At 35.8% G+C, this 27,260-nt stretch overlaps 1 protein-coding gene and 1 long non-coding RNA gene across 2 annotated transcripts; one reads left to right on the forward strand and one right to left on the reverse strand.

Moving 5' to 3' along the window:
- Positions 1-11,151: 11,151 nt before the first annotated feature.
- sstr2b (somatostatin receptor 2b) lies at positions 11,152-17,480 on the reverse strand. The gene is made up of 2 exons (XM_026207757.1): positions 17,212-17,480; positions 11,152-15,279 (listed from the first exon to the last, which is right to left on the reverse strand). The coding sequence occupies exon 2, from the start codon at positions 15,230-15,232 to the stop codon at positions 14,105-14,107; it is 1,128 nt and encodes a 375-aa protein (XP_026063542.1). The 5' UTR covers positions 15,233-15,279; positions 17,212-17,480; the 3' UTR covers positions 11,152-14,104.
- A 6,007-nt stretch (positions 17,481-23,487) lies between these two features.
- On the forward strand, positions 23,488-24,486 carry LOC113047626 (uncharacterized). Its single transcript, XR_003276324.1, has 2 exons — positions 23,488-23,587; positions 24,224-24,486. It is a non-coding gene; the product is annotated as an uncharacterized LOC113047626 (long non-coding RNA).
- Positions 24,487-27,260: the final 2,774 nt, after the last annotated feature.

Consider the following 27,260-nt stretch of genomic DNA (forward strand, 5'->3'; position numbering starts at 1 on the left):
AAGAAGTTCTGTTTATTAACCGCTAGAGCGTCAAAAGTTACCTACCGCAGCTTTAATGTCCACCGACCCATTGTTGAGGGAGTAGCTCTTCCTTGGACGCACTGGTAAATTAGCTTTTATCTGTCTTTATACACTGTACAATAATTGGTTGCTGCCTTACATTAAGTGAAATCCAAATGTCTGTTTCAACTATGTTAAAATCTTCAGTAGCCTAGTGATTAATTGCATTCATATCAAATTAACTGCTAACCATATTTTGGGTGAAAGTGTTCCCAATATTTTTAGACTGTGTACTTTATTATAATGACATTGGGCCTCATTAATGAGGTTGGTACTAAAAACTAGTTGGTACAAAAGAAATACACACCTGCTCCCTACCACGTGTAAATGGTGTGTAAAACTCTGTTATTTCTGGCAAACTGAAAACACAGAATTTTGATGCACTGCCATAGTAATTACAAAAAATAGCCCATCCCCCGTTTTTTGGTTTTTTATATGATAACTGTAAAACAACGCTTGTCAATGTCAGTATTTACTCTGCAGTACAGACAGCTGTGGCCTAATGGTTAGAGAGTTGGAATTGTAACCTGAAGGTTGCAGGTTTGAGTCTCGGTGCTGGCAGGAGTTGTAGGTGGAGGGAGTGAATGAACAGTAATCTCTTCCCCTCACAATACCCATGACTGAAGTGTCCTTGAGCAAGGCACTGAATCCCCAGGTGCTGGATCTATAGCTGCCCACTGATCCGGGTGTGTGTTCACTTGGTTGGGTTAAATGCAGAGCACCAATTCTGAGTATGGGTTACCATACTTGGCAAATGTCATGACTTTCCCTTTTAAATAGAGGACAGATGGGACAAATAGCTACCAGCCATTCTGCTTGTACAACAACTGTCTACAACAATGAAGAATTCCATGTTACTGCTTTTCTATATTTAGTGACATTCTTTAAAATGAGATACTATAGTAATACATTGTAGCCATGGATATTCCAAATCATAGCAACTAAGGCGTCTCAGCTGGAAAAACACTGTGCCGCAAAAGCATTCTCAAGCGCCATCAGCTGATCGTTTACAGAAGAGCGCCTGATATTTTTTCAGCTGGCTGGAAACTCTTTGGTGGACACACGTTATTGAATATTTATTGCTAGGCATGTTTAAGCTTTTTTTTTTTTTTAAAGTTAAGAATATTTATTATTCCCAAAAATTCATTCTAAGAATATTCTTATCTTTTTTCTTAAAATAGTTTTTCAGACAAAACCTTAGAATTCAAATTCTTAAAAAGAATCTTCTTAAAAATCATCGTAAATAATTCTTAAATTTAGGACAGCCCCAGACTTTTAATCTGACAGAAATCTGAAACAATAATTATTATTTAATGAACTTATTGGGTTATTTCAAATTGATTTGTTATATTTAATAATTACTACAACAGCATTTGCTGTAGAAGTGTGGATTCAAATACCGGAAGCGTTCACTCAGATGAGAGTGCAAAAATACGGCACAAAAATGAATAAAACATATCCCTGCAGTTTGAGACAGGCTATTTTAAAAGTAACTGTTCAAAAACAGGCCGCATTAAAGTTATCTTGTTGTTTTGCGCCAGTCAAAGTCACAACAAAAATATATAGTCTAAGGTGTGTGTTTATGATTATTTCGGTAATCTATCGGAATCTTTATATTTTTTTACTTATACAAACTTAAAATATTATATATATATATATAATATAGCGAGCGAGAGAGAGAGTTGTATTCACAATCAAAAAGTGAAAACATAAATGTGACTGCCTGCTTCAATTCAAAGGTTAGGAGGAATATCACAATCCGGCGTCCCCTGACTGGACAGCAAATGAGAAGCAAGACTACCACCCGCAAAATAAGACCTAGGCGAGCAGCCATTTCCTCTAAGCCAGTGGTTCCCAACCTTATTCAACACGCGGCCCACACAACAAAACACATTTACTGACCCCGCTATTGTTGGGTTCATAACTTTGTACTCAGAAGCTTCAATCAATCAATCAATCAAGTGCAAAATGACAAATAACACCTTACCTGGTCAGTCATGGAAGACCCTTTACTTGGTTGTTTGGCTGCTGAATACACTGCTTCAAACACGGATAGAAAAGAAATTGACTTTTTAGATTAAGTATTTAAATATGGCAGTCCCTTGTGAAAAAGTAGTGTACTTAAGTATGCTTAATAAAGTGTACTTATTGTGGAAATAATATACTTTAAAAGAACACACATAAGTGCAAATTAAATGTTATTTTCGCCGCTGTATCACAGATTTAATTCATTGAGTGATTTTTTTAAACAACTTAAAATATTAAAATATATATTGAATTACTATCAAACAAAACCGCAATGCTTTCACGGAAAATAAAACAAAGTTTGTAGGTAAAATTATGAACCCAACAATATTATTGCAACATTAAAATTAAGGAAAGTGATTTTTTATTTCACATAAACTTAATAAATGTACATTATTTTTATTAAATGAATAACGATGAATAAAGTGAGAGAGAAAAAAACCCAAAAACAAATACAAGCAAAATCTTAAGAGTGGAATATTTTAAAATTACAACTAGCTTACTAAACTTACACGGTTAAATCCCTTAGGAACATTTTTTTTAAAGTTAAAGTATGAATTTTAAATTTTAACATCAGACAGAACTACTAACATTACACTACTAACATTACAAACAACAAATACAGAACTGCAGTGCATGAATTACCCCTTTGGTAGGTCTCTTGAGTCTATTACATAAAGGTCAGTTAATTCTCATCATAACCTTTGACACCACTTAACTGGTTTTTTTTTTTTTTGCATAGCTCTCATTGTTACACTTCTGCCTAAGCAGAGCCCTGACTTGAGATGGAGTTGTCCCTTGAAAACGAGCAATCACAGCATCTGTGAACACAAAAATAATAACTTTTTATGTTATGATAATCACTGTTTTCTAATTTAAGAAGCTCCACTGGTTTATCTACAGCACCAATTAATTAACTAATTTTTGTTTTCTCAGGTCCTCCTTCAGAGCATCAGCCATGTGTGTGGCTGCCTGTTTTGTCTTATCACTACAAAGTGAGATTTTTTTTAAATCCATTAATTATAAGAATACCTCACCCATAAATGCAAAAGCAGTCAGAAGTTTAAAAAAGATTACATAACAACAAAGATGGTTCCCTCCTATAATTATGAATGGGAGTCCCACCTTCTAAATGAGAGACAATTGCTGATTGGTAAAGTCATTGCATCACTGCAGTGGCCCTTAGAAGCAGAGGTTGAAACTACGCATTTGAATCGATATTAAATATTTATCAGTAAAAATAAATAATGACTTTTACGTTCTATTTGAGAATAAAAAAACAACATTCATGGGGAAGTTAATTTCAGTTCATTTACGAGTACAGGGAGATGTTTTTGATATTTTAGTAGTCCCCCATTCATTTAGAAGACAGGGCTTAAGTTACAGCATTATCTATGGCTATTGTGTATATATATGTCTCATACATTTGGCTGATGGTTTTTTTAATTATAAGTCAAAAATGAGAAATAAAATTAATTAATTACAGATTTTGTTGAGTCTTTCTTGTCTTTCTTGGCTCAGTGGATGAATCCATCATTACAAGTACCTGAAATGAAAAAAAAAAAAAAGTACACAAAACTGCACATACCTTTGCAGATTTCTTTGGATTAGTTCATAGGTTAGTGGCTTCCATGCGTGAAGTTTTGAAGAGAACCTTAATTAGATGTAAACATAATGCACCAGAATGCTTTGTTTTGGATCAAAGTTTCTGATTACTAATGCAAATTATGTAATAATGCAGTTTAATGTTCAGTGACATATCATTTCATGACATCTGACATCTGTATGTTCTTTGTAAGCAGTGCTAAACATAGTATGTCTGCTAAAGTAAAAAAAAAAATGCTGTCATTTTACATCGTTTTTCAACTGCTTACATTTTTACAACTTTGCCTCTTTTTTTCCAAACTTTATATGCAGAAACAAGAACTGCACACACAAAATGCAAAATACCTGACATCTCTTGCAAAATAAAGCACAAATACTGTAACGCATTACTTTTTAAATAAATTAACTCCGTTACCGTTACTACATGGTGCATTGTCCGTTACTTTTTTTTAAATTAATTAATTTTGACTGAAGTATAGCCTACAGCCTAACCTGTGTTCAGCAGCGACGCATTGTAGGTCAGGATTGGTGGATACCAACCACTGTGAACACGAAGACGCAATGTGGGCGTGTTTCCGTTTATTCAAGTATGTGCGGCAATCATGTCGACTAGTCAAGGCGAGTGCAAGATGAGTGGAAATATGCTCACTATTTCACTTTAGTTCAGCATAAAGACAAAAACATTTTAGTCAAATTTGAGATATGTCTTTCTGGTTCGTATGTACGGAGCCCCGCACGTCACCTGTAGGAGAATTTTTTTTTTTTGCAATCCATACCGTCAGTTCATAAACCTTCTTAAACATTATTTTCGTACGTTTAAACAAGCAGTACGGACTTTAGGCTCAAATAAACTTTTACAGTTTGTGCATTTCGTTTAAACCTATCCAAGTAACTCAGGTAGCCCATACAGCTCAATGTGATTCCTTTATAGAGTGTTAATACTTAATTAAATTGTAGAAATTGTGTTGTGGTTTTATTTCACAATGTTATATTGCATTAAATGATCAATCTTAATTAGCTAACTGAATTTATTTCTGTAATCGATATGGAAGCACTTCGGGTTTTGGACTGAAAATCTAAATATGAAGAAGGACAAAGTGGTATGCAAACTGTGCGATCGTTCCCATATCACAGCAGCACTACACCTATGAGGGAGCATATGCAGCTTCATCATCCAGATGAATATAAAGATCTAGAGTGGGAAGAGCCACCTGCTAAACAGACAAAATTGTCTAACTGTCTATACAGCTGAGAATGTTGCTGAGTGCATCACTGGCATATTGAGGGATTTCGCGATACAGCCTGATTCAGTTGTTGCATTCACTACTGATAATGCACTTAATTATGTTAATGCAGTGGAGCAGCACCTAGGTGCTGTTAATATACCATGTCTGGCCCAAACAATCAACTTGGCTGTATGCAAAGGGTTAGATGTCAGAGCCATAGACACAACTCTGGCAAGGAAATGTCTAATCTAGAACTGACCACAACTTTGAGGTTAGAGACACTTAAACCTTTCAAAGTCGCGACCCAAGAAAAAACCTAATGACGTCAAAAGCGACCTCTTACAGGAGATGATGAGTTATGAAAAGGAGCCGCCATTGCCAGCTGACAGCAACCCACTTTTGTGGTGGAAGATTGGCAGTAGGAAATACCCCCACCTTGCGCAGCTGGCAATGAAGTACCTGAGTTTCCCTGGGACATCAGTGCGGTCGGAGCGCGTCTTCTCAACAGTTGGACATATAGTGAATAAAAAACGCTCTGCTCTGGACCCCGAAAATGTTGATCGACTTGTTTTCTAGTCCAATAATTTGTAATGAGTTTAGCCTTTTAGCGCATTCTAACTGTCAATCATCAGATCCTCCTGTCTGCCCTCTCATCACTGGGCATCACAGGGAATCCACTTCACTGGTTTGACCATCTCAATGGTTGGTCTTTCAGGGTGGCTTGGGGAGGGGAGTTATTCAAAGGACATCAACTTGTCACTGGGGTTCCTCAGGGATCAGTTCTTGGAACCCTCCTCTTCTCCATATACAGTACACTGGGTCCCATCATACAGACACATGGCTTCTCCTAACATTGCTATGCTGATGACCCACAGCTCTATCTTTAATTTCAACCAGATGATCCAACGGAAGCTGAATGGATCTCAAGCTGGCTGGCATCAGAAAGATCAGAATCTTTCTAACAGAGCATGCTGCACAACTTTTTGTTCAGGCCCTTGTCATTTCTAGGCTGGACTACTGCAATGCTCTACTGCATTAAACTGTCTGCGCAAATGCAAATTTTCATGGTTTTATGCTGCTTCAGAATAGGTTTCTGTGCCACCTTTGCTGTGTAAAGATGCCTATAGATAAATAGACATATGCAATGCAATGTAAAGGCTTAGGTTTATCAGCTGAAATTGCATAAGTACCTGAATTTATTGTCAGAAAGGTCCGATACTGCCTGCTATGCAGAGTTGTGTGTTGGATCAACTAAGTACACTCTGCTTTCTGCTGCACTGATGTACTGTAACCACAAGAAAATTTGATTATTCCACAAATATTAACAAAAACAAAAGGGAGCCAATCGTGCTGTCTAAGTGATCGGAGCTCAGAGTGATGGATGATGTAACTGTTCCCTCTTATTTGAGAGGGGACCACCAAAACAAACACTTCTTTGTCCCCCCCGCCCTCCTAATAATTAATTTAGCTGAGGGTCAAGAAAACATTTGCTCTAGATATACACAAGTATTTGACAGATTTAAGTTATGTAGACATTGTTAATGTGCTCTGATATAATATACATGTGTTTGCATGAGTATTTAAGTAAGTTCATCTGGTAATTGTGGCTTTGCAGAGTCCTCTCTTGTTCTCTGTTTAACAAAATAGAAATAAAATCTTTTTTTGGGTTACCCAACAATCCCAATGCATAACTACAAAAACAAACACCTAAACATTTTAAAACACAGCCACAACCTCTTCCTGCATCTTTCCACAACTTCTTACTCAAGAAGCAGCGCATCATGCATCTTTTTGTAAATTTGCACAGAGTCATCGAGTCTGCTCAGCCTTTTTTCATTGGAACCTAATTTGTCTTTAGGTCCCATTGGCTTTTCTCCCTTAACCCCTGTGTATGGTTATCTTGTGTGAAGTTCTGAGAAAATTTATTTACAAGTCATCTTACAATTAAAATGTATTGAGGTCGACTAGTAAAGAGAATCGAATCTTTCTCATTGTTGACATTTGTAAAATGGCTGAGATTGGCCCTTGCAGCTGTATTTTGGTGTTTCTCCTAAAGATGGCGCTCTTCAACAGCTCAATCACACTGATTAGGCAAGAACGTACATATTGAAAACATATATTCATGGCCATTGCCAGGTTTTGAAAACTAGTGAGGTCCAGGGGGTTTCTATAATAACCCCCTTATTATAGAATTGTGCTATAATAACCCCTATAAATACAAATAATTATATACACCAACACATGAAAATAGAAGAAATTTAGATGTTTTGGAGGGATGGTAATTTTTTAAATCATACCCTATTTATTGCATCAAAGTTTGTTACGTACAAAGTTTATGAGGTGGATTCTTTTTTTATTCATGCAACCATACATATTGTCCTGATTTATTATCTGATAAATGAAAATGTAAAAAGGTCTTGGCAAGTTTGGTTTCTAACGGACATGACATTGAAAACTTCTGCTTCTGTTACAATACTTGTCACCTGATATCATATTAAAAGTGAACTACAGTAAACATTTAGTATTTCTATATTAGTTAATCTGTAATGGTATTCACTTGATATGTGTTTTCTCATTTCACGATCTGTTGAAATCTTTCAAATCTAATGCTGTATTAAAATGTTTAGCTGCATAGATGAGTTAATGTTATCCAAACACCAAATCAGCATGATGCAGCTTTCCGAAACAATCTCGAACACGGTCAACAATTAAGATGATGTTTAATTAGCTCTGATTAGGTCAGAGTGGATATCCTTTTTTTTTTTTTTTTCAATAATTCAAGTTTTTATTGTTTTTGTTCGGTATATGACAATATCATACAAGACACAAAATATAGATTTATACAGATACTGCATGTATGACCAGGATAAATACAGTGGCTGAAACTAACAGAGATTGAAAAAAAAATCTAAATGATTGTGTTACATGGAAAGACAGCGTCACGTAAGACCAGAAATCTTCCCAAACCGGAAAACCCACAGTGACCCCTGCTCTGGTCGTATTACGTAGTTTGTAGAGCAAACGTTCGTACGAAGACGTCTTAGTCATTATGTTGACCCATTCTTTTAGCTCAGGGGTTTTGGGAGTTTTCCAGTTTTTCAAGAAGACTGTAGCCATCACAGAGTGGAAATTATTTTATTTAAATAACACGTACCTTCTTTGGTCATGAACTTAGAGCTGATACATATATCCTTGATGAAGAGCTATTCCCTTGTTCCACTTCTTCCAGAATGGAATATGCAGCATTCTTTTAGATCAAATTTCTAAACAACAGTGAACACAAATGTAAGAATAATTTTATGGTAATTCAAAGATGCTGTGACCAAGGTTTTTCTATTACTGACATAAAACATTAGGTCATAATAGTATAAAACAGTTGGACTTACAATGAACAAGTCTAGAATTGTGTAATGTTTCGTGTCCAAGTCTAGTTCATCGTATAATCCTCTATGAGTTAAATATACTGGGAACCAAAGCATTAAACAGCCAGAATAGTATTATCATGGACCTCCATGTTCAACCAAAACAGTGCAAAACCATTCAACAATGATTTTCTGTTTACAAATGTACAAAATAGTTGACTTTTGACCACTTCCAGAAGCAGTCAAAAACACATTCAACCAGATTTTTCTTTTGTTCGTGTGATGAAATACGTTCGTAAAGCCAATAAATATCACCCCCTTGCTATTTACTCTGTTTACATTAAGATATTTTTGATCTCATCTGAGAGCTCTCAGACCATGTATATTCTAAAAAACAATGTAAAAGTGAGTCAATTAATCTTTATTTCAAAACAAATGCTTTACAATACAATCAATTATTTTCTTTTAGGTCAAAATAACCCTACCATGTGAAGTAAAAGGTTTTGCTTGTTGTGGACGTTTGATTTTAGCATTGGACTTGATCCTTTTTTTCTTTGCCCGTGAATTTCAATCATTACACCGTTTCTATGCACCATGCATATTCTGTTACAAAAACTTGACATTTTGTTTTGCACATCAAGATTGAAAATGATTGTTACTGTTCTAATCATAAAATTAATAACACAATATAAATGCATAAATAAATTATATCCTTTGATCCACCCATCTTTGTTTTTATAAACTCTGATTGCTTAAAAGTTTGGATGTTCAAAAAAGACTGACCTTTGGGCCATTTTGGTTTTTTTTTTTTAGTTTTTTCCCAGTGGACATTTGGATGTCCAAAGACAGTCCTTTTCCCAGGGATGCCGCAACATTGCGTCCTTTTCTGAGAAACTGGATTCATTCTTTGTCACTATGTGCCATAGTGTAATAATGTGTTATTTGAGAACATATAAACACAACAAATGCATCAAATAATTATTCATTTATATTAGATTTATAATTAACAGGAATCATTAATTAACAGGAATCACAAAACCTAGCATCATTTCAGTTGATGCACTTTTTCGATTACCAGCCAAAAACTAGCTATTACCTGACAAAAAGCATGAAAATGTAACCAAAAACTTTGTAATGTTTTATTTCAATGAAACAAATGTACTGTATTTTAGTTTAAGTTTTGACCTGCTGTCAATAATTGGACCTGACATCACAGGGATGTCTATAAATTACTGGACACCAACTGAGGGAAAAGAAGGAAAAGCTCAAGTTTCATCATTTTGTTTTGGTGGCACTTGTTGGTGTTACTAAAAAGTCCGTAAGTTTTTTATTAGTTTGTGTGTTTGGACTTTTTGAGTCATTTCTTCTTCTTTTTTCTGGGTCTCTGAGGCCGTTCTTAAACTTCTTCACTTTCAGTCCCTGCTGTCTCCTCTTCTGATATAATTTGTGTGTCTAAATCACCTTCATGGATCGACCCATCCATAAAGTTTTCGAAATCCACATTACTGATTGTACTGGTGAAAGGACAGAGGGACATTTTTTTATTTTTACCACCAGGTAAAGGACAGTTCACCCAAAAATGAAAATGTTGTCCTCTATTTTGTTCCAAACCTCTAAAACCTTCATTCATCTTCAGAACACAAATTAAGATATTTTTAATAAAATGACAGGAGGGTGAATGATTAATGGCAGGATTTAAATTTTTGGGTAAACTATCCTTTTAAAAGTGTTCTTCAAGACATAATTTAGTCATATGCACTTTGTTACAAAGCTAATTGAAAGTGCATTACTACAAATTACTACAAATATAACCTTCTATTTTGTAGAAATACATTCAGGTAGGAAATCACAGCAGCATAATTCCATTTCTTTTGACGCACTGCTCCAGAAACACTTGAAACACTTTTTTTTCCACTTGATGTATTTCTTGAAGTGACTTCCATCTTGTCCTGCACTCATTTTCTGCAAAGAAAAATAAATTAATGTTTATATTAATGTTTGTTTTACAGGTATCTGGCCTCAGGAAATTCAGTCAGAATGTTTGCCTTCCACTAACGTATGGGGGAGAGCACAGTGGCTAAAGCCATCAAGGACACATGTGCTGCACTAAACAGGTGCATGATGGATACACACCTAGCAAGACCTACTGAGCAGGAGTGGAGGAAGATTGCTTCGAAGTTTTCCTCTAGGTGAAATTTCCCTAACTGCATAGGAGCGATAGATGGGAAGCACATCCTCCTCTTTGCACCTCTTTTTTTTCAATTACAAAAAAACATTCTCGGTAGTATTATTGGCTGTGGTCGATGCTGAGTATCGCTTCCGTCTAGTCCATGTTGGAGAGTATGGATGGTCAAGTGATGGGGGTGTCTTTGCTGGCTCAGCCATAGGGCAGGCATTGGATGCAAAAAAAGCTGGAGGTGCCAGATAATCAGCAGCTACCAGGAGCAGAGCATCTGGGGAACATGCCATTCACCATTGTAGGGGATGCAGCATTCCCATTAAAAATCCAATGTTATTATTATTGTGATACCACTGTCTTTAAAAGTGCTACAAATTACATCATTTATCATGATTTAAACCAGCATTCACAATTTTAAGATAATTTTAGTAAAGCTATTAAGCAAAAAACAAAATCCGAAAAATAAATACTGAACTAAATGTCTTTTAAACTACATGTTAAACATAAATGAATTAAATGTAATGCTGTAAAACTAGATTATAAATACGTTTTAACACAATACAGCACATTAAAAGATTAACCCAATGTAATGCTGTAGATCTGTTATATGTTCATGATTAAAAGCAATATTGAATATTGAACACAAAGAATGAACTGAAAACCTATATTATATATACACGATTGTACACATTAGTATGTAGTTGTAAATATACTTTTTATTATTTTGTTTTATACAGACATACATCAAGTATTGCAGGCTCAATCCTCATGTCCCCGTTCTTGAGAAGAGGGGATACAAAAGCAGACTTTCGTCTGACAAGAGAGAGCCTCTATTAACTTTTGGAGCTGCCTCATCAGCAACGGAGACATGGCTGGGGTACAGCACTCCAGACATTGGTGTTTTTGTATTGGTTGGCCCAATCATCTTACAGGGTTGTGTCGCAGATTTTGGGATGTGCCATGGCCAGTGGCTGATGAAGTCATGGCAATTCTGCCAGAGGTTGTGGCCCAAACAAAGTCAGAAGAACACCTGCTCCAGGTTGGTGCATGCTTTGCTTCTCTCACCAATCACCAGGCATTTGGTAAAGCTGTTGGAGCAACTGATGGATGTCATGTGAGAATAAAACCACCAGCTGGCCCTGATGGACAGTGTTGCTTCAAGGGATATGCGACCATTTTTAGACATTTTTGTAGGGTACCTCGGGAGTGTCCACGACTCACTGGGCTTCAGAACAGCCCCATTTACAACCATGCAAAGTATCCAGCTCAGGGCTTTTTCCTCCTTGTGATGGTGGGTACCCCTGCACAGAGAAGCCAATCGCAACCATGACATCCGCGCAATTATTGAGCATACTTTTGGAATGATGAAGACGTGATTTAGAGCCATCTTTCTTCAGGCACTTGAAGTGCATCCAACATTTGCACCAAAGACTGCATTCTTTTTCTCTATAATTGACCTTTACTTAACAAACATTACCAGATAAAAGAATTTACTAATTATGGTGACAAGTTATGTTTTCATATTTGTGTGTCTGTGTATATATATTGTGCAACCAAGTGTCTGCCTTAAAGGATGTCAACCAGGACCACGACTACAGAAATCATCCTAATTAAAATAGTAAGTTGAAAACTAAATACAATTTAATTTAATTTGGCTACCAATACTTATTTTAAAATTAAATGTATACTTACCTACAGTATACTTAAGGTTAATTTAGTTTATACAGCTTTATTAACCTATAATCCTTAACACTTCTTTTGTTCTTGGGCTTACTAGGAAGGCAGCATGAGAGCTCACACAACACGGCACAACACATATTTTTCACGACTTATCTTTTATTTTTGTTAATGTGTAACCAAAGATATTTATTCATTAACGATTGTTTAAGCCATTTAGAATTCATTACTTTAAAGATTTTGAGAAATGTTGACAAACAGAACCTTCTGGCGTGCCACGTCTTCCTTCAGGAGCTCAAGAAGAGGATCTGATTGGTTTTTTCTCTTTCTTGGCCGTGACTGCCCTCTCCTGCTCTTCTGCTTCCTGGGTAGACTCAACAGAACTGTAACCTGGCTATGGTTCAAACACCACATCTCCGCTTGTGTGTAAATCTGCCACTGCCATCATTTATTCAAATAAACGACGGTTATTTATGGCGACGCAAATAATTGTTTTTTTCATGGTGAACAAAGTATTATAAGCAGATGCTCAATTAAAGGCGACTTCATAATCAAATGTCTTGTTATTAAATAAGTAACTGGTCAAAGCAGGTTCTATGGCACTGTAAATATGTAAAGTTATATACACATTGGACCGTTTTAATTTGCGTCTACATATGTATGTTTTGCGTGTAAGATCAGGCTGGATCATGATACATGTGTCCCTGCCTGATCTCAGAAGTAACATAAGGACAATGCTTTAGCCCTTTTCAAATGAACATTATATTAAGACGAGGAAAATCTCTCTAGATTACTATCTGCCCTTAACATTACGGTGATTCAAAGGGATAGAGGCCAGAATCTTTGCACAGTTATTAGAAATTATGAGAGAGACCCATGACTCTATTTTTGACTTTAACTGCTATTAGGAAGACTACAGCAATATGGTATTTCTGGACGAATTAACACGTACAATGCAAAAACAGAGTGATACATATTACAATACAATCCAGTTCAGCATTTTGCTGGCTACAAGGTGTAAATTAAAAAGCATATTTGTATAGTGTAATGAATTTATGGTGGTGGTGTTTGCTATTGTTTATGGATAAAATAAAAATAAAAAACAAAACAAATGTAAGAACTAGATTCTGAATATTTTCTACAAACACAGTGACACTGGAGAATACCTTAGTCCTTCTGTTTATAATCACAATTTGCTTAAAGAACTCTATAAATATACTTTATAAATAACAATCCAGAGTATTTTTTTTTTATAAAATAGTATAGTATAGTAACACTTTAAATTAGAGACCAATTCTTACTATTAATTAGTTGTATCATTTTACCAGCTGTTTATTAGTGCTTATAAAGCACATATTAATGCCTTATTCTGCATTACAATCTATTACATCCCTTGATCCACCCTATAACTAAACCTAACAACTAACTATAAACATAAAATTCGGAGTTTCATAGTTAATAGTTAGTCGATAGGAAGAACTGGTGAACTTTACTTTACTTTAAGGTCCAATTCTTGCTTTAAAAAAAATATTATGACTTTTGCCTCAATAATCTCCTAATTTGCTGCTTGTTAATAGTTAGTAAGGTAGGTGTTAAATTTAGTTATTGGGTATGATTAGGTATGTAGAATAAGGTCATGCAGAATATATGCTTTATAAGCACTAATAAACAGATGATTAGCTAATAATAGGCATGCTTATAAGCTAATAGTTAATAGTGATAATTGGTCTCTAAACTAATGTTTTACCAATGATTTTTACAGGTTCTAACCAATGAATGGAAATTATGTTAAGATTTCCAAAAATCCATTAGTTTGTAACTTTGGGAAACTAAGCCAGTGGGCTTTAAAATGGAAACCATTTTAAATACCATTTAATGGTTTTACAGTCACTTCTCTTACTCTGTTTGTAGAGACCACAGTTTCTATTGATTTCAGATCCATAGTTTGCTGAGCAACGACCTTTGTTTTGTCACATGCTGGTTTGCAGGTCTCTATTTAGCAGAGTGTTCTGAGTTTCTGTTGGCTCGTTCATGATTTGCGGCTTGTTCTGTTTGCTACTAGTGCGTTCAGCCTCATCCAAAGCACTCGCTTTTTTCAAGCACAGCACATTCTGGAAACTCTTTTTGAAGTTCTCAGACAGGAAAGCATACAATATTGGGTTTGCGCAGCTATTGGCGTATCCTAGCACCACGACGAAGGCAAACATGCTCCTTAAAAAAGGCGTGGTGCTAATAGTGCCAGTGACCGATGTCACATTGAAAATGTAGAAAGGCAGCCAGCAGAACACAAAGACGGCAACCACAATGGACACCATACGCGTCACCCTCCTCTCAGACTTCCTCCGTTTACTGGAGCTCACCCTGACTCCTGAGGACTTCACTTTGATGATAATGCACAAATAGCAGAGACATATGACCATCAGAGGCAGGAAGAAGCCCAGGAAGAAGGTGTAGAACATGAAGGTGGTGTAGTAGGTCTCCTGCGGCTCTGGCCACACAATAGTGCAGAAGCAGCCATCAGGTTTGGTGATCAGCCCACTGTAGATTACGATTGGGATGTTGACGACGAGAGACACGACCCACACGACCAGATTAATGGTCTTTGCGACATTGGGCCTCCTCCATCTGGTGGACTTGATGGGATGCACAACAGCAAGGTACCGATCGATGCTCATCACCATCAGACAGAAAATACTGGTGAACTGATTGAGAGAGTCCACAGTCATGACCACACGGCACAGAGCTGAACCAAATGGCCAGTGCACCAGCGCCAACTGGATAGCGATGAAGGGCAAACCGAGCATGAACAGCACGTCTGCCACCGCCAGGTTCAGGATGTAGATATTGGTGACCGTCTTCATCTTGGCGTATCGCAGGATGACGTAGATGACCAGAGCGTTTCCACACAGACCGATGGCGCACACAATAAAGTACATGAAGGTGATGACGGCTGTGCTGGTTTTGGTCAAGCTCTGGTCCGTCTCGTTTCCCAGGCCGTCTTCAGATATGTTGCCGAGCATGATGTCATCGTACATGGGGAGTCCAGACAGATTGCTGGGGAGGTTACTGGGTGAGAACGAAAATGTCCAGGAATCCATTATGTATATCCCTCAGATTCCAAATTCCGTTAAATGCGACTTACAGCCTGGGGGGAGAAACATATGGTGGTCAATGAAGTATATACTCTTGTATATATCCTATATTGTAAGCAGTGCTAATCCTAATGCAACCAACACAGAATGTCTTTGTTCCAAAACCTAGGATGCTGCCTTGTTTGTGAGAGCCTACAGAGGGAGCTGTCCTACTGCGTAAAACATTATCCTAACTTACAGATTTGGAAAACTTGATCCTAATTGACAGATTTGGAACATTTACATCAACAGCAAGTCAAGTGTTTTATTCAAACTAATTTTTCCACACTTAGGAGACTTATGCTGCGTTCCAGGCAGGTTTTTGAGCTCGCAAGTCACGATTTTAAACCACGACTAACGACTTTGTACTGTTCCAGGCAAGTCACGTCAAACTTCCTGAGAGCAAGGAATTTTAGCAAGATTATTAATTTTATTGCAACATTACATTGTCCTAAAATAGTTTTTTCAACGTGTACCACTTACATAAACACTGAATCCGTAGGCAGCATTATCTGTAAGGGCTGCCATTAGTGTGTTTCGCATGCTGTGTGACGTCATAACTCGGGAGTACATTGATCTAGTACGAGTTCATGGGTGGGAAGTCATGGGTTTGACTGCCATTCCAGTGCACTTTCACGGGTTTAAGGTTGGAAAAACAAGGGTTACGGGATGCCTGAAACGCGGCATTAGGGTGTTTTCACATCAGGAAAGTCCACTAGTTCACCTGCTTTGGTCCGGATCAAATAAAAGTTTGGTGCAGTACATTTCAGTTGTTTGGTCCGCACCCGAGTACGATTTGCTGTATTCACACCTGCCCAAAAGATCTGCACCAAGAGGGGAAATAATCTTGAATTCTATTCAATTTAACCAAACAAGAGAGGTGTGAATATACCATTAGTTAGTTTTTTAAAGAAATTAATAATATTATTCAGTTAGGATGTTAAAAAGTTATAGTAAAGACTTATATTGTTAGAGAAGGATCCTGTGACACTGAAGACTGGAGCAATGATGCTGAAAATTCAGCGCTGCATCACAGAATTAATAATTTAATAAAAATTAAGTAATATTTTTAATTTATAAAAATAGGAAACCAATATTAGAAGTTGCTAAAATATTTAAAAAAAAAATTACACTTTTTTTGGAGCATAAGAGACTCTATTAAAAACTAAAATCTTACTGATCCCTAACTTTTAAATGGCACTGTGTATATAGCAATACAGTATCACTCGATAATAGTATTACTTATTTAAATTGTTACATTTTTAGGCCAACCACTAACCTTCCAAACAAGCTATAATGAAGATAGTTATGGTCCTGTATACTTTAGTTTACTTTGAAAGACATGAACGATTAATGCTTCCCGTCAAACAGTTTTTTTTACTTTTTTTTTATGTAGTGCTGTACAGCTGTACAGTGCACAGTCTAGTAAGTGACTTGGGAGAGCAATGTCCTCTATGTCACAATCATCCCCAGTGGACAAACAGGCTGAAAGGCAAAGTAATCAATGTCCCTCTCAGATCCAGACCCATTTATGGCTTTCATTTTTTTTTTAGGGCATGTGTGCATTAATCCTAATATTAACCAGTAAAGCTCCAGGGCTGAAAGTGTCTGTCACTTCACTGACAGTCCAAAGCTGCTCATGTCAATACAAGGGGTTTCATTTGTAGCATTAATTACAGTCTCTTTAGAAAAAAGCAAGTGGAAAAGTGGATGTTCTATCTAGAGATGAAGTAACGATTTTATGAAGACCATGACGTTGCTTAGTATAACTCTCTCAAGTTCATGGTTCATTCATACAAAGTGGAAAATTATAAAACAGTGTTCTATATTAATATCCACTGTGACTTTGCCAAACATAAGCATTCATGTTTAAATTTCTGAATTTTCTGATGGACACAATAAATAAAAACTTTAAAAAACATACTTTAGGAACAGATCTTTCTTACCTCCATGTTGAAGTGTGTTGTACAGTACAGTGGGATCCCGTTCATGCTTCTGTTGAAGAGCACATGTGGAATATCCAAACAGATGATCTGATCTGATCTGATCTGATCTGAAACTGAAGAGATTTGACCCTGTGCCGAGACAAGCCTCTCCGAGAGAGAGAGAGAGACAGGCTGTGTATGTGTGTATTGAAGAGAGCATTTCATGACACTGTATGTGAGTGAAGTTACTGTCTGACTGCTGTTGGTTCATCACTGATGTGTCTGTAAAACATTATTTTATATACATTTTGTATTGTGTAGCATTGATATTGTTTGCATGTGCACTGTGAAAAAGAGTAAATGAATCCTTCTGAAAATATCTTACAGAACAATATCTACAAACAATCAAACAAACAACAGAAACCATTATATAAATTATAATGGTTTCTGCTACAAATGCCATTACAAACATTACTATTAACCATTAAAACCACAAAAAAAGTCTCCTGTAGTGTGTTTTGGGACATATTTCGATAGGAATCGGTTTTGACAAGCCACCAATAAAAGGTGACAAATTACCAGAGAAGTTTCCATTAAAACGAATACAATTCCCATTTTAACCAGTAAAACCATTACAAATTCTGGGATGCATTGTATTGTTTGTTTGTTTTTTCAGCAGCGTAGATTTCTGAAATATATAACTTATAAAATATGGTGTAAAGTCGTAATTTTAGACAAACACAAGATACTTTTGAGTGGAAGTGTGGGTCACACAAACAAAAAAGACTTGGGTGTTCATGAATCAATGGTAAGAGACCCTGTCTTTAAATGTAGAAAATGCAGGATTGTTAATACTCAAGAGGACGTCTGTGTCCAGAAGCGTGGAGGATGGAGCATCATGGTTTGGCACTGCTTTGCTGCCTCAGGGCCTGGACATTATACAAGTGTTGAAGAACAATTAATTCAAATGTCTATCATGATATTTTACCTAGAAATACTGATAAACAGAAACATACAGAGCCCCGGAGATGACATGCAAGAAAAAAAAATAGTTTCATCGATTTACTAGATCGTGCCCACAATATATTAATTTGTTCCCTTGATTTCCTTAATCATGCACAAGATTTAATAATTAATTCCCTTGTTTTAAGTAAATCTTGGGCTCGATATAATAATTCATTCGATCATTCAAGGTAAACTGCGTACTTTTGAATCATTACCTCCAACCAGGTGCTGGTGCTGGTGCTTAATTCATCTTCAGTAGGCTACGTATCATATCCGCCGCCGCCTTTGTGAATAGGCTGAACTCAAAATAATACCTCATTGAATTGTCTCTGCCTCTGTCCAGGCAGGAAGTACAAATAATTATTATTTCGTGTGCACAGTTTACCTAGAACAAGAGCATGAATTATTACATTGAGCAAACAATTTATTTAAAATTAGGAAACACATTTTTTAATCGTATGCATGATCTAGTAAGTCGAGGGTCAAAAATGTAAAAATCATGCGCACAATTATTATTTTTTCTTGCATATCATGTGTGGGGCTCCGTAGAAACATAATTGTGTGGAGGGCTGTTCTAAAATTGGCCAAGTCTTATAAGCTGGGTTTGGGTTGCTACCAAAGGAAAAATACTATAAATTACTAAATTTTACAGGTTCACTTACTTTATCCACCCTGGACTCCGAATGATTATTCAATTGTAATTTTCACAATACACTATGTTATTAATTTAGCCAGATCATTGTATATAATTGTGAGTTAAGTTTAAAATGTTAAGTTGTAAGTTTTTAGTTAAGTCAAACCCAGCAACAGCGATTGCACTTGTTTTGTCTTCTTGACTTTCTACAAGAACAGACACAGTCAAAAAAAATGGATAATTGACTCTTTAACTTGCGTACCTGTTCTGATTCCCTGATTCAGCTGTATTAAAAGTACAATATGTGAGAATAGATGAGAAAAACAGATATAAAGTGGGCGACATCAGACAGAATGCAAATATTACAATGATTCTGTGAATACGCTATATTAGCTCACAGTGTCATCTAGCAACATTTAGTGACTTTTCAAACAGGCTTTGGCCACTTTCCATCGAGAGTATTTGGCAACACTCATGACCGGCTTTTTACCTAATTACCAAAGCTTGGAAGTGAGAAGTGACTGCTGAGCTCTTGCGCTGTGGTTTTCATCTCTGTGCAGCTGCGGCGTCTCTGAATAACTGGGACCAGCTTATGTGGAACATGCCTTTCAAGAGGCGCAGCAGGATTTGTCAGAAGGATTACATCATACAGCACTAGGAGGATTACATCATGTGGCATTAGACAGCAATGCATCATTTTACAGACGTCGTCTAGTATCTGGGAAACAAAGTCACATTGCTAAAGTTATCCATTGGGGAAATTAAAGAAAATACCTTTTCAGGACACAATGCTTATGTTTGGAAACTAAAACCACCACCAATTCTTCCATTTGGTGCGTCACACAGGAGTTAGCATCTAGTGTACTCAAGATGAAAGTATGAATTATGTTGAGTACATTCAGCATTTAACTAAGGTAGTAGTTATGTTTAGGTATAGAGTCGGATTAAGGAATCTGAAAGGCTGGTCATGCAGAAAAATGCATTAACGTGCTTTATAAATACTAGTTCCTGCTGTTGTACTTTGAGAATGGTTTTACTCATTGTGATGGATGATTAAGAAAGTGTGTCTTTTGTGTTACCTGTTGTGTATAGTTAGTTTGTGTTACCTGTTGTGTATAGTTAGACACTTGTGAAACAGGAAGTCATGGCTGGACAATTTCATGTTCGTAGACACCCTTGTGTGCTAAATACGTAAATATGAATAGGGATATACTTCAGAGATAATTATAACATTAGAGGATCCATGGTTCTATTAATTCTGGCCAATGTGTAATGGTTAAAACTATTTATTCCATACTGTGATTTTCCTGCAACTTTCAATTGTTTAATTCAATTAAATGATATGTGTGACCCTGGAACACAAAAGGCGTGAATACAGTGAATATGTTCATGAAGATATTTTGTCAATTTCCTACTGTAAAAATATCAAAACTTTTTGATTAGTAATATGCATTGCTAAGAATTTAATTTGAAAGACTTTAAAAGTGGTTTTCTCTGTATTTACATTTTTAGCTCCCTCAGATTTCAGATTTTCAAATAGTTGTATCTCAGCTAAATATCGTCCAAACCATACATCAGTTGAAAGCTAATTTAAAGCTTTCAGATAGTCACAAATGATCATTTTTGTTACAATTTTAAATGAAACATCAAAAGGATAAACCTTTCCGATTTCAGAGCACTTTTTGCAAATATTTACCAAGGATGCCAATAAATTTGTGCACTAATATAACATAATGTATAATATAACGAAAATACTTGGAAAATACATTTATATGTAGTCATGTAGCCATTACATTATTTTGTTGCTGTTGTTAATAATAGTATTCTGTCGAAGTGTTCTGCTGTGTCTAAGATCTAATATGTATGTCACATGTATTATATCTGAAATATTAAATAAAGAATCAGGAATGCTAAGCTATGCCAGAGAGATTGAAAGGCAAAGTAGATAAACAGTGTACTTTGTGCCACACTCCTAAATTGTAACCTCGAATCACCCTAGAGGCAAGGAAAAATCCATAGCAGCTGGCTGGTGTTTGGATCAGCCCTTTATGGACTGTTATCTCTTCAAACAGTTCAATACACAATGCATTTTGTTTGGAAAATGCACGAAAGCTTTACAGCCTATAGATATACTTAACCTAGATGAAAGCAATCGTCTCTGTTTACCTTCTTCACACACATTCCAGGTCTTATTATAAATGACTCACGAGTGTTAGTCATTCAAAAGAAAGCTGTATGGGGTTCTGCTGGATGTTATTGTTAAGTGTAATTTGTAGATCACATATTAGCATTATGTAACACATTCAATAATCTATAAAGTCAACTATCACAACCCCGTGAACACGGGCCATTTTCTGTATATACAGAAGAATATTTGAATGTAAAGTCGGCAACACCAAAGCTCCAAAGGTATCAAACATGTATTTTTTTTAAACTATCGCATAGCGAAAGTGACGTTTTGAGCATGCAGGGTCTTCATCAGACACATATATATGTATACAGAAGAAAATGTTTTTGTCAGTCAGTCGAGGATCTGATGGTATATTTCTTGTAGCTGGGAATAAATTCTGTAGCAATTGAGTGGATTTCACACCCTACAAACAAAAAGAAATCATCGTAGGGGAGACAACGTTAAGCTAAAACTGCAAACGCACAAAACACTTCTGTTTTGCTCTCTCTCTCAAATAACCTGTATAACCTATCTTATAAACTAATGCTAAATAAATGTTGATGTTTATTGATTACCACTGTTCATTATTTATGCCAGCATTGCCATACTGAGCTGGGAATAGTGAGCAATATGAACAAGTAAGGCAAGAGCATAGTTGCACACAGCAATCCCTGCCACATATGAGCATCTGCTTTTTGTTAGCACCACAGGCGAAGCATCCCTAAGTCCAACCTAAAAGAAGTGCAACATACAGAATAAAAATATTTTTAAGGTTTTGCATGAGCAGCCGTATGCTGTAACCAACAAAAATTAGCTGTTTAACAGTGTTCGTCATGATTTATTGCACGAGAAAACAAATATGTTTTAGGTGCTTAATGGAAACGCTATCATTTTGCAATAGTTTTTTGTCAACGTTTATAAAACATAGAAAAAGTTTTGCACAAATCTGCAATGGAAACACATCTTCTCTTCTCTTTTCTGTTTTTTGCTGAAAGAGTTGCTGGTGCTTTGATCTTTTTTTTATCCTTCTGTAGGATAACATGGATTTATTGTTTTTTTTTAATTTCTTGAAAATGATAATACCCCCATGGATTACATGCTTTGCTGGAAAGAAATGTGCACACAAACCACCAGCAAATAATCCACTTTACACAACCTGACAGAGAGCATTTGACCAGAATTAAAAACGGACAGATGTTCTGTGTCTGTCCTGATTTCTTACACTTACAGATGAGCTGTGCTCCCTTCTCTGCTCTACTTCACCTGCACAGCAGTAGATTTCATTGTACGGGTGTTATGCTGTTTATAACAAGGGTTGGGTTGGGTTAAGAAGACACTGGTTTATTACTGTCTTATATACAGCAGTGTGGTGTGTACTGCTTGTCTCTTCACCTCAGCTGACTTGGGATCTCACGTACTCTCTTCAAAAGGAAATATTAAAATATATAATCCGTCAAAAGTCAAAAACATCACACTGAAAAGCCTAAAAACACACTAATTCTATTTTTAACAAAGAACCCCAATTTCCGACATTTATGTCTACAAAGACCATTGAAACCACATGTAAATTTGATTGATTGATTGACTTTATATTAGTCTATCAGCTGATCCATACATCACATGAAAAACACCATGTAAAAATCAACTTGCAAATCATTATAATTCACTAATTTGATCTCTATATACAATTTTTTGATGTGTTTTATGATATCAGTACTAATCATATCAGTGTGTTTGCAGTGTTGCCCATCCACATGCTCGTTGCTCATGTATCTAGATTTCTGATTTCCCCACCTCTGTATGTCTCAATAATGTCTGAGGTGCAGTCTTGCATCTATCCCTGTTTAACTTCATTTGAATGTCATTTTACATTCTACACATGCCATTTCTCTTTTCACTGTCCTGAGCCAGGGGGTGGACCTTACAATAGCATTACAAATAATCTGGATGATCCTCTTAAACAGGCAAGAACTTTTTCTTTCAGTGCTTTGAACAGCTTAAACATCGCATAAGTTTAATGGGTGAATTCGTTAAGGAAAGTATTAAAGACATTCAAATTTACAATTTTACCAATTTCTTTTGTCATCCGATTTTCTTTCTTCTAATATTGTTTACATATGAATTACCCCTGAGATTTTACAATGAGTATTCTAATAATGAGGTATATTTGTAAGTGCACGGTTCTCTGACGTTGACTATGGTCACATGACATGCAAGTTAACTTTTTTTTCACACATTTTTTTCAGTGTTGTATTTTGATTATAGTTATGTGTATTATAGTATGTTGTTACCACATTTCAACAAGTTGCTCCTCCATCACCAAAGTCCAACGGATCAATGCTGCAGGTTTCACAGTCACCAATTTAAAACGTCCGTCACTTCTGTCTTCTCATAGACTTGTTTCTTATTGGCTCTTTTGAAAGTACTGTAATCATCATAAAAGTCTTAAAAATATCAAACATGTTGAGAGGCATCCAGCTGCAGCCCCACAGACTCACTTCTTGCTAGATACCAGTGGATGGACAGCAGACGTCATTTCCGTATCGTCATTCACTTTTCAATTTTGACGCGTCATGCAGATGTCTGCGGTAAGAAAAAATAATAAACTCTCGATGATTTATAGGTCATGTCAGAATTCAAATGCACAAACTAGCTAGTTGAAAAAAATCATCTTGTTTTTAAGGTACTGTGTCGTGTTTTTTTAAAGGTATTAATGAACTCTGGTGTGCCTCAATTCTAGAGCTAACGTTACTTTGCTACAATAGATTTTCCAATTAAATCGTTCTTTGAGTGGTATGATTTAATATTGTAAATACGGTTTTTTTCACTTGGATGTGTGAAGATTGTACCCAGTTAACAAGATCTCATAGAACAGTCTTGGTAGAGAATAGTCTAAAATGTTAGGTTGTCTATGCACACGACAGTTTGCTAGCTAGCTATGTTTTTTTGTTTTTTGTTGAAGTAGTACTTTTCCCTATGCAGTAGTAAATGCCTTATGTTTAATGTTTATGATGATGATTAAAGCGCTTTGGTGGCCATGGGTCTGTTTACAGTCCATCTACCACACACAACTTTTCACCTACATTTGTTCCTTTTTTTTTTTTTGGAAAGTTATTAATTGGATTTTTGTAAACTCTTATGAATTATAAGGTAGTACCGGTATTTCATATGTGTCACCATACTTATAACGTAAACAATCTATTAATACTATCCTCTTCTTTTAGGCAAATCACATTAGTGTGCGTAAAGGGATGGAGCTACCACCAATACAAAAATGCACAGAGTGCTGCAGCCGGTATCACTGCCCGCTGTGCAATTCAAACACTGTGAGGTACTGTGGAAACAGAAGATGTGGAGACCTGCGAGGGTTTTATACAGACCCTGAATTTCCTAAGAATTGCCCAGACTGCCAGTTTTAGGGGGCAGGAATGAGGTGTGGTGTGCACAGTGTGCAATAGTTTATTTGGAACTGTTCATGTTTTATTTCCTCTTGAAATAGGGACTTCCCCCACAACCTTACGGGCCTGACTGTGGCATCTTCATTCTGATCGTCAGATTTTACACATTTTACTAATTAGATTGTGTAATTTCCAATAAATCTTGCAAAACCATGAAGTGTTCATTTGATTTGGATTGTTTGGTAAATTATCTGATCATGTGAATCTATGTATATTTTAAAAACAGAAGTGGTTACATTTACAAAAAAACAAAAAAAGATTTGAATATCCAAATGGGCAAGGCAAAAAACTGTGGTCAATTAACATGTACAAGTCTGTTGTATTGACAAAACGTTATAGTCCATTGATCTAGGCTGAATTTAAGTCACAAATATGATATGATCTGAACAATATATATTTTCAAGGTGGTTGTTGTGAATGCAGTTTGGATGAATTATTGATGTTATAATATTAAGTATATTATTGAGAATTGTTTTATGTAAAGAGATATGAAAAAGATAATATTTCAATTTGCACACTTATTAGTTGCACACAATTAAGCCTGCAAAGAATGCTGTCTATCCACTGGTGAAAACAGAAAATAAATAATGCTGTCTATCCATAGGAGAAAATATAAAATAAATAAATGTCAATCCAGAGGTGAGAACTAGATATGCTTTCTATCCAGAGGTGAAAATATAAAATAAATGTCTATCCATAGGTGAAAATATGAAATAAATATACTGTCCATCCAGAGGTGAGAACTAAATATATGTATATCCAGAAGTGAAAATATAAAATAAATATCTCAATCCAGAGGTGAAAACAGGAAATAAAATTGCTGTCCATCCAGCGGTGAAAATGGAAATTAGCGGAGAAACAGAAATGACAGAGAAAATGGAAATGACGTAGGCTGTCTATCGACTGGTGTCCAGCCAGTGGTGTCTAGCCGGAGGTGAGTCTGCGGGGCTGCAGCTGGATGCTATTGAACATGTTTGATATGATTGGGGCACCCAGGGAGGTGCAAGATTCGATCTTTCAATGCCTCACATCACCAGATAATCCGTGGCGAACATTGAAATCGATGGAGGTCCATGACAAGATTTCTCAGATTCTCAGAATGGGAAAATTGCACATAAATTGGTCTAAAAGGCTAGTGTGAGACTGGTATAATGGAGCAGATCTGCTAGAGATTTCACATGCATGTTGGTCAAGAAAACATTAGAGAATATATTATTTTAACAATTACTATAAATAACGCTTTCACACTGATGCAGCGTCCCTTTTAAACTAGGGCTGGGTATCATTTGAATTTGATCAATTCCGATTCTGCTTATCGATTCCCAGTTCTGATTCCAATGGGATTAAAGAATGACGTCAAACATTTATCCCATGTCTCTTTTTTTTTTTCAAACTTTTTGGACTTTTTAAGAGCTGTTTGTGTGCAAAATAGAGATGCATGATTTTTTTTTTTTTTTTTTTGGAAGTTGTGGTTATTTCATGATTCTGAAGAAAAAACATTAGACAACCAAACAAAATCACATTCAATTTATGATTGAATGCTTCAATGATTCACTCAAGATGTATGTGTTTCATTACTGGATGAATCAGCATTTTTTTTTTTTTTTTTACTATTGGATTACTCAAAGACCAATACACTTTAACAGCCCCTTTTCGCCACCTACTGGCATAACAGTGTCCAAACTATAAACTTTTATCCCATTACTTCTATGATTTGAATATCTGTAACACAGAAATAATCATACTTTGTGGCTGAAAAGACTGTGAAGCTGTTTCATTCATACACATGATAGCTTTTCTCTTCAGGTCAGTGGCAGCGTGAAGCCGTGAACGCACTGATGTGATCATACGCTGCACGGACGAACCAACTGATCATTTAATCTCATATTATGATGACTTTAATCTCAAGATGGTTTTATTATTGCGTGGCCCTAATCCTCTTCCGTAGTTATCAGTCAAGCAGTCATCCTGAATCTTAGTTTTGCCATGTTCTTATCATACTGATTAGTCATTAATCGTTGATGAAAAATCAATACATTTTCATTTGTACAGACGTATAGAATATCTGACTCATTCATTCATTGATTGATGCTTTTTCATATTCTCCTCTCTGTTATTGTCAATAGCTGCTAAATACACCACAAACCCTCTTTTAAGAGCCACAACACCAAGTGTCTTGGCTATATAAGTGTAAGTTCGGACTTACTATAAGACACATTCTGAGTAATTGGAAAATGTTTTGTTTGTATTTCTTGTCTCCTTTTGACGCTAGTTACCACACTCAATGTTTTTTTTTTTTTTCAACACATCCATTCATTTTTTAAATAACGGCCTCTAACAAATGGTTGATATGTCACTTTAAGGTAAAAGTACTGGTACTCATACATATACTATGAAGAAACTATTATCAGAAAATATGAACTATAATACTAAGTTATTTTAAAACAATTAAAATAGTTTTGTATACTAAATCTTTTTTTATTTATTGAAGTATGCCACAAAATATTTCAGGTTTTCATTTCAACACAGGAAATTATATGTTTTCTTGTTTTAAACAATAAACAAAAATAAATAACTAACAGTAACAAAACCAAAGGCATTACATTCTTTCTGCATTCAAAAACTTAATAAAATAATAATAAAATAATAATAATAAAATAGCAGAAGATAGTAATTTAATGGTATTTTAAGCATTTCTTTCTTTTTGCAGATAAATGAATATTTCTTTGTAAACCAGCAATGCTGTGTAGTGTAAGTCTTGAGCCAGGGGCATCCTCTCAGAAGTTGATCAGAAGTTTATATT

The sequence above is a fragment of the Carassius auratus genome, chromosome 28 (assembly GCF_003368295.1).
Source record: "Carassius auratus strain Wakin chromosome 28, ASM336829v1, whole genome shotgun sequence".
NCBI lineage: Eukaryota > Metazoa > Chordata > Actinopteri > Cypriniformes > Cyprinidae > Carassius > Carassius auratus.

What these genes read in the sequence shown, in the direction of transcription:
- sstr2b (XM_026207757.1), bottom strand. Translation starts at nt 15,232, where the DNA reads ATGGATTCCTGGACATTTTCGTTCTCACCCAGTAACCTCCCCAGCAAT.